Genomic DNA, 12404 nt, shown 5'->3' with positions numbered 1-12404 from the left:
GTGATAATGTAACAGGAGATATGTCCTCTCAAAAGGGAGAGAAAAAAAAAAAAAGTGGACATGCAGTAATTTTCTTTTTAGCAGAAGAAAAAGTTAACGATAATTATATTTTAAATAGTATTGATAATGACTCGTAATCCACAATAACTCACACAATAAATACCCTTTCGCTCATAATATTTCTAAATGAAGTGGCTTTGGCTCCGCAGCCGCTGTTCGTGTGGATTGTGGAACAGCATTTGAATACGTGGCTGCTGACTGGCCTTTGATGTCCTAGATGGCGTCAAATTTCATGCTGCCAATACCATTATCCAAACACAGGAAATGCTGTCGTTTTTCCCAGAAGTGACAAAAAGGTCTTTCTCGGCATAATTAGGATTTATCATTACCATTTACCAGCAGTGTCTTCGGTCTTTCTACCATCAAAATTATCCCCATTCCTTTTAAAAAATTTAAATAGCAAAATTCAGGTTATCGCTCAAACGAAACAACATAACTCGCTGCCATATTATATTATTATGTGTCTGATTAACCTTTTTCTTCCTTTTTTTTTAAATTTTTAAATAGATGATTTTACTTTGACACACATGTTATAATGTTAATTGAAAAAGTGCAAGATTGCATACACATTTCAAACAATTCTATTTTCCTTTTTTATAAGGCAAAGAAAGAAAGACGTGGTAATACTGGATTCTTGAGGAGAGCCCGGTAAAATTTAATTGTATGGTCCAAAGAATATTAAAAAATATTAATTAATTAATCAATTAACCGGCCGGTGTCGAAAAGGAAATATTTGGACTGTTGGGCGATACCACCAACATGTGAAGTTGTGAACCAATCATCACCAGCTATCTGTGCTCTTTCTTCTTGTTGTCATTCCTGTATTCTCAATATACTATCAATTCCAAGAATTGGACTTAACGATCTCTCTGGGCACAGCTTACAATGCAAAACGTATATCACACTCATCCATCTTCACCTTCAAGACCACCATTCATTTATAATCAGAGAAATTAACAAGTTCTTGGTATGTCTCTTAATTTCTTGCTGCTTTTCTAGCTATTTTTTAAAGTCCTGTCTATAGAAACTGCATGCATTTGACATATAGTTAAATTATTATTACATTTGTAGGTGTGTAACCATGTATTGTTGTCATGCAGGAGCATATTTAGATTCTGCTCTTATTTCTTGAGTGTGGAAACAGGTTTGGTATGGATAGTGGAGAATTTGATTATCAAAGAAGAACTGGGTCAGTCAAAGCAGCTGGTAATATGTATGGTGGTAGTCCTTCTGTGAAGAAATCCCATTTAGATATCCCTGAGGTATAATTAATTATTCAATAGCACTTTTTCCTTTTCTTTTTTTGAAAAAAAAAATTCAATATAACCCATTTGTGATTCTGTTGATTAATTTCTGCATATGTTTTTCTTTTTTTTTTAATTTTTTAGAGTTCATCTTCAAGACCTAGAGAACTTCACATGGCTAGAAGGGATATTAGTAGGTACAAAGAGAGCAGAAAAGCTGCAGAGTCAGTAAAAGCACAAGCAGAATCTGAGTTCTCTACTGCAAGGAAGGAGGTGAAAGATCTTGCTTGCCGGATTGAGGAGACGAACCATCGGGCGATTTCAAGTATGAGATACGTTGAAAGGTTGGAGAAATCAAGTGGGATTGAAGAAAATGTGTTGGCGGAGAGGAGTAGGGAGAGTCATCGGTATGCTGAAGTGATGAGGGAATTGGAGAGTGTGAAGCAAGAATTGAGTAAGCTTAAGCTTGATATGGCTTCTGTTTTGGAAGAGAAATCACGGGCAGAGAAGGAGCTTGAGGCTTCAAGTTTGAAAATGAGGTCTAATTCAAGTTCCGTGGAGGGTCTTAGGAAGGAGATTGAGGAAGTGAATGAAGAACAAGTGTTGGTTGAGCTGGCAAGAATTGAGGCCTTGAAGGAGTATGGAGAGATTGAAGCTGAGAGAGAAAAAGAAGCCAATGAATTTTCAGCTTCAATGGAGGTGGCAAAGGAGAAGTTGAAAGACCTGACTGAAGAGATTGATCACTGTAAAGAGCTTGAAAACAAACTGGCAGTCACATTATATGATGTTAATTTTTTGCACAATGAGCTAAAGAGTGTTAAAGATAAGGACAAGTTGGTCCAAGGAAATGACAGCTTGAAGGGTACACACAGCATTTATCAAAGTGGGGAAGAATTGGAAGGATCGCCTTTGTTGCCGTCTAAGTCTGTAAAAGAAGAATTAGAGGCAGCAAAGAAAGAGTTGGCTGCAATCAAAGAAGAAGGTTTTCGATTCATGGCTTCAATGGATGTCATCAGAAATGAGCTGAGGCATGTCAGAGAAGAGACAGCTCGGTTAAAGAAAGGAGAAGAGAAGACAGAATTAACTGTTCAAAATCTCAATTCAAAGCTGCTTAGAGCAAAAGCCAAGTTGGAAGCTGTATCTGCAGCTGAGGAAAAGGCTAATGGAATAGCAGGCAATCTAGCTTTCACTCTTGAACAGTTAAAGACAGAGGCGGAGGCTGCAAAGAAAGAGAAGGATCTTGTTACTGAAGAAACTGCAAAGATCAAAGAAGAAATTCAGAAAACTGAGGCTGAAATTTATTCAGCTGAGGAAAAGATAGAAACTTCAATGCAAGAGCTCAATGCAGTCAAATCATCAGAAGCTTTAGCTTTTGATAATCTGAAATCTCTCATTGAGAAGACCATGCAAGCTAGAGCATCTGCATCACAAAATAGTTCTTCGATCACCATTTCAAATTTTGAATATGAGTATTTAAGAGGGCGTGCAGTCGGGGCTGAAGAGCTTGCTGATAAGAAGGTAGCTGCAGCTCAGGCATGGATTGAAGCTTTAAAGGCAAGTGAAAAGGAAATACTAATGAAGATGGAAATGGCTCACAGGGAAATCAGAGACACAAGGGTGGAAGAAGAGAAGGAAGTGTTTAAAAGCGAGAGGACACATTCCACAAAGAGAATAGTTGAGAGAGAATTGAGGAACTGGAGACAGAATTCTGAAAGAACAGCAGAACCAGAAAGCTTGCAGCCGGGGTTGGCTAGAAAATCCAGGAGAGGCAGTGACAATCTGACTCCATCAAGAAGACCAAAGTCTCAAAAATCTGCTTCCCCTGCAACTGGGATGACTCGAACAACCTCCTTCACTATCAAGAAGAAAACAAAGGTGATACCAAATTTCACCAAATTATTCAGTGGCAAGAAAATTGACTAGGATCTATAAGCTGATTGAATATCCAATATAGGAATTCACACTTGTTTCAATGAGCAATCCTAGTTTGTGAGGGAACTCTTAGGTGAGAATGTGTCCATCATGTCATCATACGGCCATCAAATCATATATCATGATTATTACTTAATACAAAACTATAATAACATATGATTTGATAGTCATATGCTGACAATAGGACTGTCTCATCTTAGAGATTTCATGAAAAATTAATGCCTTGGTAGCTCGGAGCAAGTTGATGATCTCCTGATAACAATTTAAAAGTCAAAATTCTAGCTTCTGTCAAAGAATGGTGAGGCATTCATGTACAATAATTAAGAGTTGAGTTTTGCGCTCATTCACAAATGTGATTATGGGTTGAGACAGTCATGAAAATGAATAAGGAATGCAATGCTCTTATTATCTATTGAAGGTCTTTGATATGTTCGCCTTTGTTTAGCCTGGTGATGAGCTTCTTGCTTTAAGTTGAATCCTTTTGTTCCTCATTGTATTTAGAGCTAGCAAAATGGGTCATTGAGTCGTGTTTTACCATGTCAACTTCGTCTCTTGTCAAATTTAGGTTGATCCCAACATAACCCATTTAATAATCACGTCTAAATATTAAAACTTAACCCGACACAAAAAATAAACAAATTACTTAATAACCAGCTTAATATCTATCTATTTAACAAAATTTATATTAAACATTTGTGCGTGCATAGACACATACACACATATATATAATTTATCAATATTATAAAATATACATATCTATCAAAATATTATATATTTACACTATTGAAATTTTAATTATATATATGCAAATAACACTATATATCGATATTATAAAATATACATATCTACTAATTTTTTACACATTTATACTATTAAAATTTTAACTTTAAATAAAATTTTATAAATGAAACACTGCGTATATGTTCATCCTCACAAAATAAAAAATAAAAAGAGAGAATTATATTTGATATTGGAGTTTTGATGACAAGAACCTACAAATTAATTTATAATAAAAAAATATAATTGTGTCATTGATCGAAACCCTAATCTAATAAAAAAAATTATTTTGGCTGAATCCGACCCATTTAATAATAGTGTCACATTTGACGACCCATATCTCTTTATTCATTTTTTTTTCGTGTCAAATAATCAAGTTATATCAAATTTTGCCAGCTGTAATAGTGTGAATGAAGTCAAACAATTATGCCACAAAGAATATTTTTTCTTGCATTTATAGGATGTAAAGAACATTATTATAAAATCTAATAAGAACTCAATCATCATGCTCATACACACTTTTCAAGCAAACCCATGTGAAAAGTTGAACAATATTTCGACATATCACCAATTCCATAGCTAATTTGAGCTTGTAATATTTATTGTTTACTGTTTTTTGTATCAGAACATAAACTGTTTTTTGTACTATAAGTGTAACCTACCCTACATATTAAATACCAAAGACGCGCCCAATAAAGGAAAGGAACCCAAAAGAAAGAGCCAGTGGTCATTAAAATAGCGTGGAGGCACTAAAATGTTGCGCAGATGAATAGTCAATTCGTTGATTTCTTGGACTTTGGATTCATTAGTGGTTGTCAAATTAGCCGTCCCTACCATACAAGTGTTTGTTGCTCTTTCAGTGCCCTCTTTGTGCAGCAATCACCGCCTCCAATCACGTTTGAACTTCAAATTTTGAAACCTTGTACTCAGCATGTCAAGCACTTCATGATTACTGGCACAGAAAAGTAAAATAAAACAAATAATCTTCGATTGTGATTATTTTGTTTACGGACAGAAGACAGAGGTCATGGCAAACAAGTATTTCAACTTGAATTTGCGTTTAATACAAGGAACTATGATGCTAATAAAGTAGATCTTTCCAGTCTTAAGTACTCGATTTTTCAACAAAAGTATCATTGGCCTATATAGTTCAGTAAGAAGGTTCAATCCTGTGGCCTCAAAGTGGCATTACACTTTCCATGAGCTGTGATTGCGCAGTCAACACTCTCAACTAACAAACTGCTGCTTTCATATAAAGTTGCCTAGCAGAGAGAAGCATTACAAACCTTGTCATTGCTAGCTTCTGCTTTTCTAAGATTGCTCAGAACAAAACCCGATCCAAACAGAAGCCTTTTTTAAGCTTTGAATTCACTTCCGCTGCTTTTGTAGAGATGTTTTTATTACCATCAGTTTCTTTGGTTTTACTGATACTCAGCTATATTGCTCTCATGGGTTCTGCAAATGATGAAGGACTGGCTCTTCTGTCCTTCAAACAAGCCATAAGAAACTTCCCAGAAGGCAACAACTGGAACAACTCAAACGAAGACCCATGTTCATGGAATGGAATTACATGCAGAGAAGGACAAGTCTTTTCCCTTATCATTCCAAACAAGAAACTCACAGGGTTTATACCTGCTGATCTGGGAAGTCTCTCTGCAATTGGCCGTGTTAACCTCAGGAACAACAACTTCTCTGGAAGTTTGCCAGTCGAGCTCTTCAATGCATCCAATCTACAAAGCTTGATCCTTTCAGGAAATTCATTTTCTGGGCCAGTTCCAATGCAGATAGGTAAGCTCAAGTACCTACAAGTTTTGGATCTATCGCAGAATTCATTCAGTAGCTCAATCCCTTCTTCAATAGTCCAATGCAAGAGACTCAAGACAGTCGTCCTGAATCAAAACAGCTTCACAGGCCCTCTTCCAGATGGTTTCGCAACCAATTTAACTGCCCTTCAGAAACTCGACCTTTCCTTCAACAACCTAAGTGGTTTGATCCCCAATGACATTGCCAACTTATCAAGACTGAGACATGTTCTTGCTTTGTCTCACAATCTCTTCAATGGTTCTGTTCCAGAATGCTTGGGAAGCCTTGCACAAAGAGTTTATGTAGATCTCACCTACAACAATCTTAGTGGTCTCATTCCCCAAAATGCAGCTCTACTGAGTTTAGGACCAACTGCTTTCATTGGCAACCCTTTCCTCTGCGGCCCTCCACTGAAAGTCTCATGTCCTTCAAGCACTTCAGATCATCCATATCCTAAGCCCTTACCTTATGACTCATCTTGGCATGGAGGCAAAGTCCATCACTCATGTGCAGTTATTACAACCGTTGCTGTTGCCGTGCTGCTGGGAATCTGCATAACTGGGTTCTTGTTTTACCGCCAGTACAAGAAGGCTTCTGGTTGCAAGTGGGGTGAAAAAGTTGGTGGCTGCCGTCTTGAAGAAAAATTGATGATTAAAAAGGAATTTTTCTGCTTCACCAGAAATAACTTGGATACCATGTCAGAAAATATGGAGCAGTACGAATTTGTGCCACTAGACTCGCAGGTTGATTTTGATCTCGAGCAGCTGCTAAAAGCATCAGCTTTTCTTCTTGGTAAGAGTACAATTGGGATAGTGTATAAAGTTGCTCTCAACAATGAAGAAGCCGTGGCAGTGAGAAGATTGGGAAATGGAGGTTGGCAAAGGTTCAAAGAGTTCCAAACTGAAGCAGAAGCAATTGGAAAGATCAGACATCCAAATATAGTTAGTCTCCGAGCTTATTTCTGGTCTGTTGATGAGAAGCTGCTAATCTATGATTACATACCCAATGGCAGCCTTGCCACAGCAATTCATGGTAATATTTGCCTCCTAAAGATTTAGCAATGTCAGCTTAATAGTTGATCCTATCGCCTTTACTTCCTCTTATCTGTTTTCCTCTTCAAAATCCTCCATTCCAAATATATTATCAATGTTGATTTCATTAACAGTTCTGATTCTTAAAAACTGATCAGGGAAAGCTGGAATCATATCCTATAGACCTCTTTCTTGGTCTGATCGTCTGAGAATCATAAAAGGAGTTGCAAAAGGCCTAGCTTTCCTACATGAAGTCAGTCCCAAAAGATACGTCCATGGAGATCTGAGGCCTAGTAATATCCTGCTTGGAAAGAACATGGAGCCCCACATTTCTGATTTTGGACTTGCACGCCTCGCTGATATAGCTGAAGAAACACCAGAAGTCCACTGGGAACAATCCACGACTGGAACACCACTACAGAGTTCTCCGTATGAGTTTACAGCCTTAAATTCAACCACCAGCAGGTCATATTATCAAGCTCCAGAAGCCTCAAAAGTCAGAAAGCCAACACAGAAATGGGATATATACTCATATGGAGTGATTTTAATAGAGATGATTTCTGGTAAGTTGCCAATGATTCAGATAGGTTCAATGGAACTGAACATAGTTCAATGGATACAGCTCATCCTTGAGGATAGAAAGCCAATGACAGATATCTTGGATCCATTCTTGGCTCATGATCTAGACAAGGAAGATGAGATAGTTTCTGTGCTCAAAATCGCCCTTGACTGCGTCCATAAGAGCCCCGATAAGAGACCTTCTATGAGACATGTCTGTGATAGTTTAGACAGAGTGAACATTTCCACTGAACAACAGTTCATGAAAGGTGAAGAACCCAAATTTGATCAATGAGAAAGAAGTGGAACAAGCAAATAAGGGATGGTGCATCAGCACATTAAGTTACCAAAGAAGTTAAGCCTGTTCCAGTAAACCGGCTGCGGTCGTCATTAGTACAGTACATAGTTAATTTTTTCTTAGTCAAAGTTTTAAATGTTCTAAGCTAGCTACACTTATGTAAAATGTATCCCTCCACTGTATTGCACCAGACTCCCCCTTCCAACTTTTATTAATTTTAATATATTCTGCTTCCAAAATGGTGGTCACTTTCTCATATGAATGATGCATACATACTGTAGGAACCTAGAAGAAGCCAATTGCATAATGGCTGTAATAACACTCACAGGGACTTGCATTAGGCCTATGATAGACTATAACTGTCTTGAAAAGGTAAGTTTTCTTGAGAAAATCCCAGCAGCCACAAGAAAGGAGAACAGAAGCCTTAAAAATTACAAAATTAAGTAGCACTGGGATAAACTAAAACTGAATAATCTCATCCTAAGAAGAGCTGAAGCAAATGAAACAAATATTTACCACCGGGCTATTCTTATCATGTGGCGTTTGCAAGCCCTCCAGATATGGCGCCATCAAATATAAACACTTCTGTTCTGATCAAATTCCTCATCAAACTTGGTTCCGCTTGATTCACACGAGGGAAAAAAAAAAGAAAAAGAAAAAGACAATAAAGTCAATGTTTAAGCAATCTAGATTCAAAACATTCATAGGAGGAGAAACAGAAATAAAGTATGATTGGAAAATAACAAAGTGCGGTGGCATGCAACATGCTGTTGGATCTTTTATAAACACCCAAACCTTAACCATCAGCCATCATGAGAGCTATCACAGCAGTTGTAGCATGCATATATCAGATATAAACTTAGAAACTGATGCTTGAAACACACATTTTTATTGAACTTTCAGTATATAATGTCAAAACACTTAAAGCAAACAACAGCAGGAAAATAAAACAGTGAAAGACGACAAAGAAAAAGAAGGCAGCAGCTAAATTTTCGGCTTATATAGGGCAGACAACCCCTGCAACCTCCCAAATGAGAAACCAAGAAAAAGGTATTGAAGGTACCATGACCCCACAACCAAAATTGTCTCTTTATGAACTGCAGAATCATTGTGGCTGTGAGGCTCTAACCTGCTGCTTTATGTTGTCCATATGTAGCTGTGCTGAAGCCTCTGAAAGTAACACCGTTGTAGCTTGCGTCATGGTCTGGTATTGAGAAGGCAATGTGGGCGGTGGCGGTTGAGATTTGTATATTTGGGCCCGGACAGAGTCATCATCATGTTCATTGCCATAGTTAGCAGTTTCTCGTGGAGCAACACCAAATAGCTGAGGTTGATTATGCATTTGCGGGACAGTCATATTCTGTTGCTTATTTTCATTATATGCTACATGGACAAGTGAATTTGCCACTGGGGTTGTTCTATAAGCTTGTGAGACAAACTCAGGTATTGGTGGAGCAGGTGTAGCCTCCTTATAAGTTACTTGGGAAGAGATCAACGTAGAATTTGGATGCAATGGAGGCCGACCAGTTACAACTGGCAGAGAGTCTTTGCAGCCATATTGAGCGGATGAATCATAAATTTGGCTCTGCCCAACTGGCACAAGATACACTGGGTATGCTTGATTTGGCAGATAGTGTGGCTGTGGCTGTGGCTGATGTGGAGGTGTATTGTACACCGGGTAGTAAGGTGCAGTAGGAAAAGCACCGGCAGGGTTCTGATGTATAAAATGGGTGTCCATGGGTACAAATTGCGCTTGTTGTCGCTGCAGCTGATCCAACTGTGAAGATAACGGATAGCCAGAAACTTGAACTGCTTTATGAGTCCGCACCTCTGAGGCAGTAATATCTGGTGATTCAAAAGGATTCAAAGAAGACTTATTTTCCAATGCAGTAACATGAACAGTTGGGTCTTGGTAACATCCAGTCTGTCTGTGGGAAATGGCACTCGCCACACTACTAATATCACTGGCCAAAGAAATTATGCAATCAATTATGCGATTCAAAACTCTAAAAACATTACGCAAAAGGAATTGCACTTTTTCCCCCCTCTATTTGATTCAAGAGACAGACCATATGAAAACAAATGAACCATTTACCACGCTCAAAACTATAGTCACCAAGTAAATCTTATTTAGTCATCCAAGTTGAGATAAAACAACAAATTAAACACAATGAAATGAACGAAAACAAGAGAAAGAAAAATAACATCAATACCTTGCGGTGGAATCAGCTGAAGGCAACTTGGTCCTGTTTTCCTGCAAAGCACTCACATTTTCATCACCAGAAGCCATGATAGGTGGCAAATTTGAGAACGAAACCGAAGACGACGAAGAACCAAATGACGACGTCGTTTCCAACATCATAGACTCTTGCCCACAAAGCCCACCACTTTGACCGTCACTTTGACCGTCCCCACAAAATCCAACCATCTCTCCTTTCTGCATCATCTTCGCACTCTTCAAAGCATCCACAAACCAACTCTCCGTCTTGGGATGAGTCAACCCGCACTGAGTCGTCTTCAATGAGGACACGGGCTGACTCGTAGAATACCCGAGTGGTTGTTTACTAAAAAAGAGGAATAATCTGATGCGGGCGGGCGCAGGGGAAGGGCGATGGAACTCTTCGAGGAAAATTTGCAAATCGTCATCGGAAGAAAGAGAGATGAGAGAGTCGAGGTCGTGGAGAGGGAGCTGGTACTTGAGATTGAAAGGATTGCTGACGTGAAGGGCAGCTGCCATATGGGCTGAAAATGCGGAAAGCGACGCGGTGCTGGCGGCGGGGAAGGTGATAATGCGCGTGTCACCGCCGGAGTAGAAAAGAGATTTCTTGTGGGGTAAAGGGACGATGTGGCCGCCGTAGCTGCACATCAACCGGATCTTGCCGACTGTTGGCTGAGACACGGGCGACGGAGGCTCCATTGCTGCTGCTGCTGCGGCGGCAGATGCCAGATCCAAGATGATTCTTTCCTGTAGAGGCTCACTTTTACTGTAACTGAAGGCCTCAAGCCTTGAATTATATCCTTTTAATATTGCGGCGGTGAGTAAAGCTGGAAGCTTTTGCTTAATTGCTTTAATGGGGTGTTTTTGAGATGCGAGTCACACGTGGCAGGAAGATGCGTGGGAAATTACCACGTCATCATCGTTGGATTTGGGCGAATGAATGAACACGCTTACGTGTAAGAATATTAATTATCAGTGGGACCGGTATTTATACGGTTTGGGCTTTTTGTAGGACAAGCTTTTGCTGCATGTGAACATGAATCTCACCGCAATACTCGTGAAGGGGTAATTTTTAAAATTCTCCCCTGAGGTTTGGGCTTGTTGTAAATAGATGGTAAGAATTTATTTATTTGTAAAAATTTTTTTATTATCAATTAATTTTAATATTAACCGTTAATTAACTGTGCAAAGATAATAGTACCTTTAATAACAATTTATAGATGAAAATAACTAAAAAAAATTAAAATTATTGACGCGAAAAGTACAAATCTTATTTTTTCATAATTTTATCCTTGTCAATTTTAAATATTTATAATATCATAGATAAAGATTATAACTATTTTATTTTCAAGTTTTTAATTTTATCTTTTTTATAAAAACTTTAAGAAAATATCAATAATTTAAAGAGGATTTTTTAAATTTTTTATTTTATCTTTTTTGTAGGAACTTTAAGAAAATATCAATAATTTAAAGAGGGTAAAATAGCCAATAATTTTATTTTTTTTTTAGTTATTTCCGTCTACAAATTATTGTTAAGAGTAATATTGTTTTTGTATAGTCAACTAACGGTCAATGTTAAAGTTAACTGACAGTATGAGATTTTTTACAAATAAACAAATTCTCACCATCTACTTGCAACAAGTCCAAACCTCATAGGAGATTTTTAAAAATTACCCACTCGTGAAGTCAACACTTATTTTTATTTTATTTTATTTTACATTCAGATTTTTATATTTATTTTAAGGGTCCGCCTATGTTGCAACAGTTACAATATACCACTTCTTTTGTCATTTTGTAATTTAACCATTGGATCCAAGACAAGAATGGTAAAAGCAAATCCAACGGCAGAGTGTATTTATTTAGGTTATTTTCATTGCAATCCCCCTTGTTTTGTGAAATGTCAGGAAAAAATATAATAATTATTATTTTATTTATTGGTTTAGTTGTTAAATGATATGAATAAGAACTAGGAAATTTAAGATGACTTTTATTATTGATATTATGCAATTACAATGCATGATTCAATACTAGTTTATAAGAGCCACAACTCGTTAAATATAAAATAAAGCTTATGTTTGCGTCCTAACTTCATAAAGATAAATACGTTTATTTATTCTACAAATTCATAAATATTTCATATTTTTTAATTATTACTATAATTTCTAAATCTACTCTCATTATGTAAATTTATTAAAAATTATCTTTAATTATTATTTTTATATTAATTATTAATATATAAATATAATATGATATAATAAAATAAAATAATATTATAATATAATATAATATAATTTATTTTTAATATTATAATTATTATAGTAAAAATAAAAATATAATTTAAATATATTTAACGTTTCTATTAAGACAAAATTTAGCACATTGTAGTGAATTATATAATTGACCACAATCTAACTTTTAAAACTTCCAAACATAGGTAAGTAATAAATTAATGTGAACAATATTATAACAATATACAATACTAT

General features: G+C 36.8%; 3 protein-coding genes across 7 annotated transcripts; 2 read left to right on the top strand and 1 right to left on the bottom strand.

The window, feature by feature from the left end:
• Positions 1 to 822: 822 nt before the first annotated feature.
• LOC102623847 (protein PLASTID MOVEMENT IMPAIRED 2) lies at positions 823 to 3648 on the top strand. 3 transcript variants are annotated; one of them, XM_015531574.3, is made up of 3 exons: positions 823 to 1027; positions 1132 to 1322; positions 1449 to 3648. In XM_015531574.3, the coding sequence occupies exons 2-3, from the start codon at positions 1212 to 1214 to the stop codon at positions 3225 to 3227; spliced, it is 1890 nt and encodes a 629-aa protein (XP_015387060.1). In that variant the 5' UTR covers positions 823 to 1027; positions 1132 to 1211; the 3' UTR covers positions 3228 to 3648. The 3 variants fall into 3 exon arrangements, with proteins under 3 accessions (XP_015387060.1, XP_006482202.1, XP_006482201.1); XM_006482139.4 differs by having other exon boundaries at positions 824 to 1027; positions 1205 to 1322; XM_006482138.4 differs by having other exon boundaries at positions 824 to 1027; positions 1161 to 1322.
• A 1331-nt stretch (positions 3649 to 4979) lies between these two features.
• On the bottom strand, positions 4980 to 10773 carry LOC102623080 (uncharacterized). Of its 3 annotated transcripts, XR_008055658.1 has the most exons (4): positions 9917 to 10773; positions 8833 to 9667; positions 8220 to 8324; positions 4980 to 7621 (listed from the first exon to the last, which is right to left on the bottom strand). XR_008055658.1 is itself a non-coding variant. In XM_006482136.4 (3 exons), exons 1-3 carry the CDS (start codon positions 10618 to 10620, stop codon positions 8310 to 8312), a joined length of 1554 nt encoding a protein of 517 aa, XP_006482199.1. In that variant the 5' UTR covers positions 10621 to 10773; the 3' UTR covers positions 4980 to 8309. The 3 variants fall into 3 exon arrangements, 2 of the variants coding, with proteins under 2 accessions (XP_006482199.1, XP_006482198.1); XM_006482136.4 differs by having other exon boundaries at positions 4980 to 8324; XM_006482135.4 differs by lacking the exons at positions 4980 to 7621; positions 8220 to 8324 and having other exon boundaries at positions 8574 to 9667.
• LOC102623562 (receptor protein kinase-like protein ZAR1) lies at positions 5405 to 7700 on the top strand. The gene is made up of 2 exons (XM_006482137.4): positions 5405 to 6848; positions 7006 to 7700. The coding sequence occupies exons 1-2, from the start codon at positions 5405 to 5407 to the stop codon at positions 7698 to 7700; spliced, it is 2139 nt and encodes a 712-aa protein (XP_006482200.1).
• Positions 10774 to 12404: the final 1631 nt, after the last annotated feature.

This window comes from Citrus sinensis, chromosome 6 (assembly GCF_022201045.2).
Source record: "Citrus sinensis cultivar Valencia sweet orange chromosome 6, DVS_A1.0, whole genome shotgun sequence".
In the NCBI taxonomy this organism is placed as follows: Eukaryota; Viridiplantae; Streptophyta; class Magnoliopsida; order Sapindales; family Rutaceae; genus Citrus; species Citrus sinensis.
Note: the sequence above shows the minus strand (reverse complement) of the source record. Positions and strands in the feature narration are given on the sequence as shown.

Bases quoted from the DNA above. Each gene is read 5' to 3' on its own strand.
- LOC102623847 (XM_015531574.3), top strand. From the start codon at position 1,212: ATGGATAGTGGAGAATTTGATTATCAAAGAAGAACTGGGTCAGTCAAA. The intron at 1,323-1,448 runs GTATAATTAATT...TTAATTTTTTAG, and splicing joins CCCATTTAGATATCCCTGAG to AGTTCATCTTCAAGACCTAG.
- LOC102623562 (XM_006482137.4), top strand. From the start codon at position 5,405: ATGTTTTTATTACCATCAGTTTCTTTGGTTTTACTGATACTCAGCTAT. The intron at 6,849-7,005 runs GTAATATTTGCC...AAAACTGATCAG, and splicing joins CCTTGCCACAGCAATTCATG to GGAAAGCTGGAATCATATCC.
- LOC102623080 (XM_006482135.4), bottom strand. From the start codon at position 10,620: ATGGAGCCTCCGTCGCCCGTGTCTCAGCCAACAGTCGGCAAGATCCGG. The intron at 9,668-9,916 runs GTATTGATGTTA...TTCTTTGGCCAG, and splicing joins TCAGCTGATTCCACCGCAAG to TGATATTAGTAGTGTGGCGA.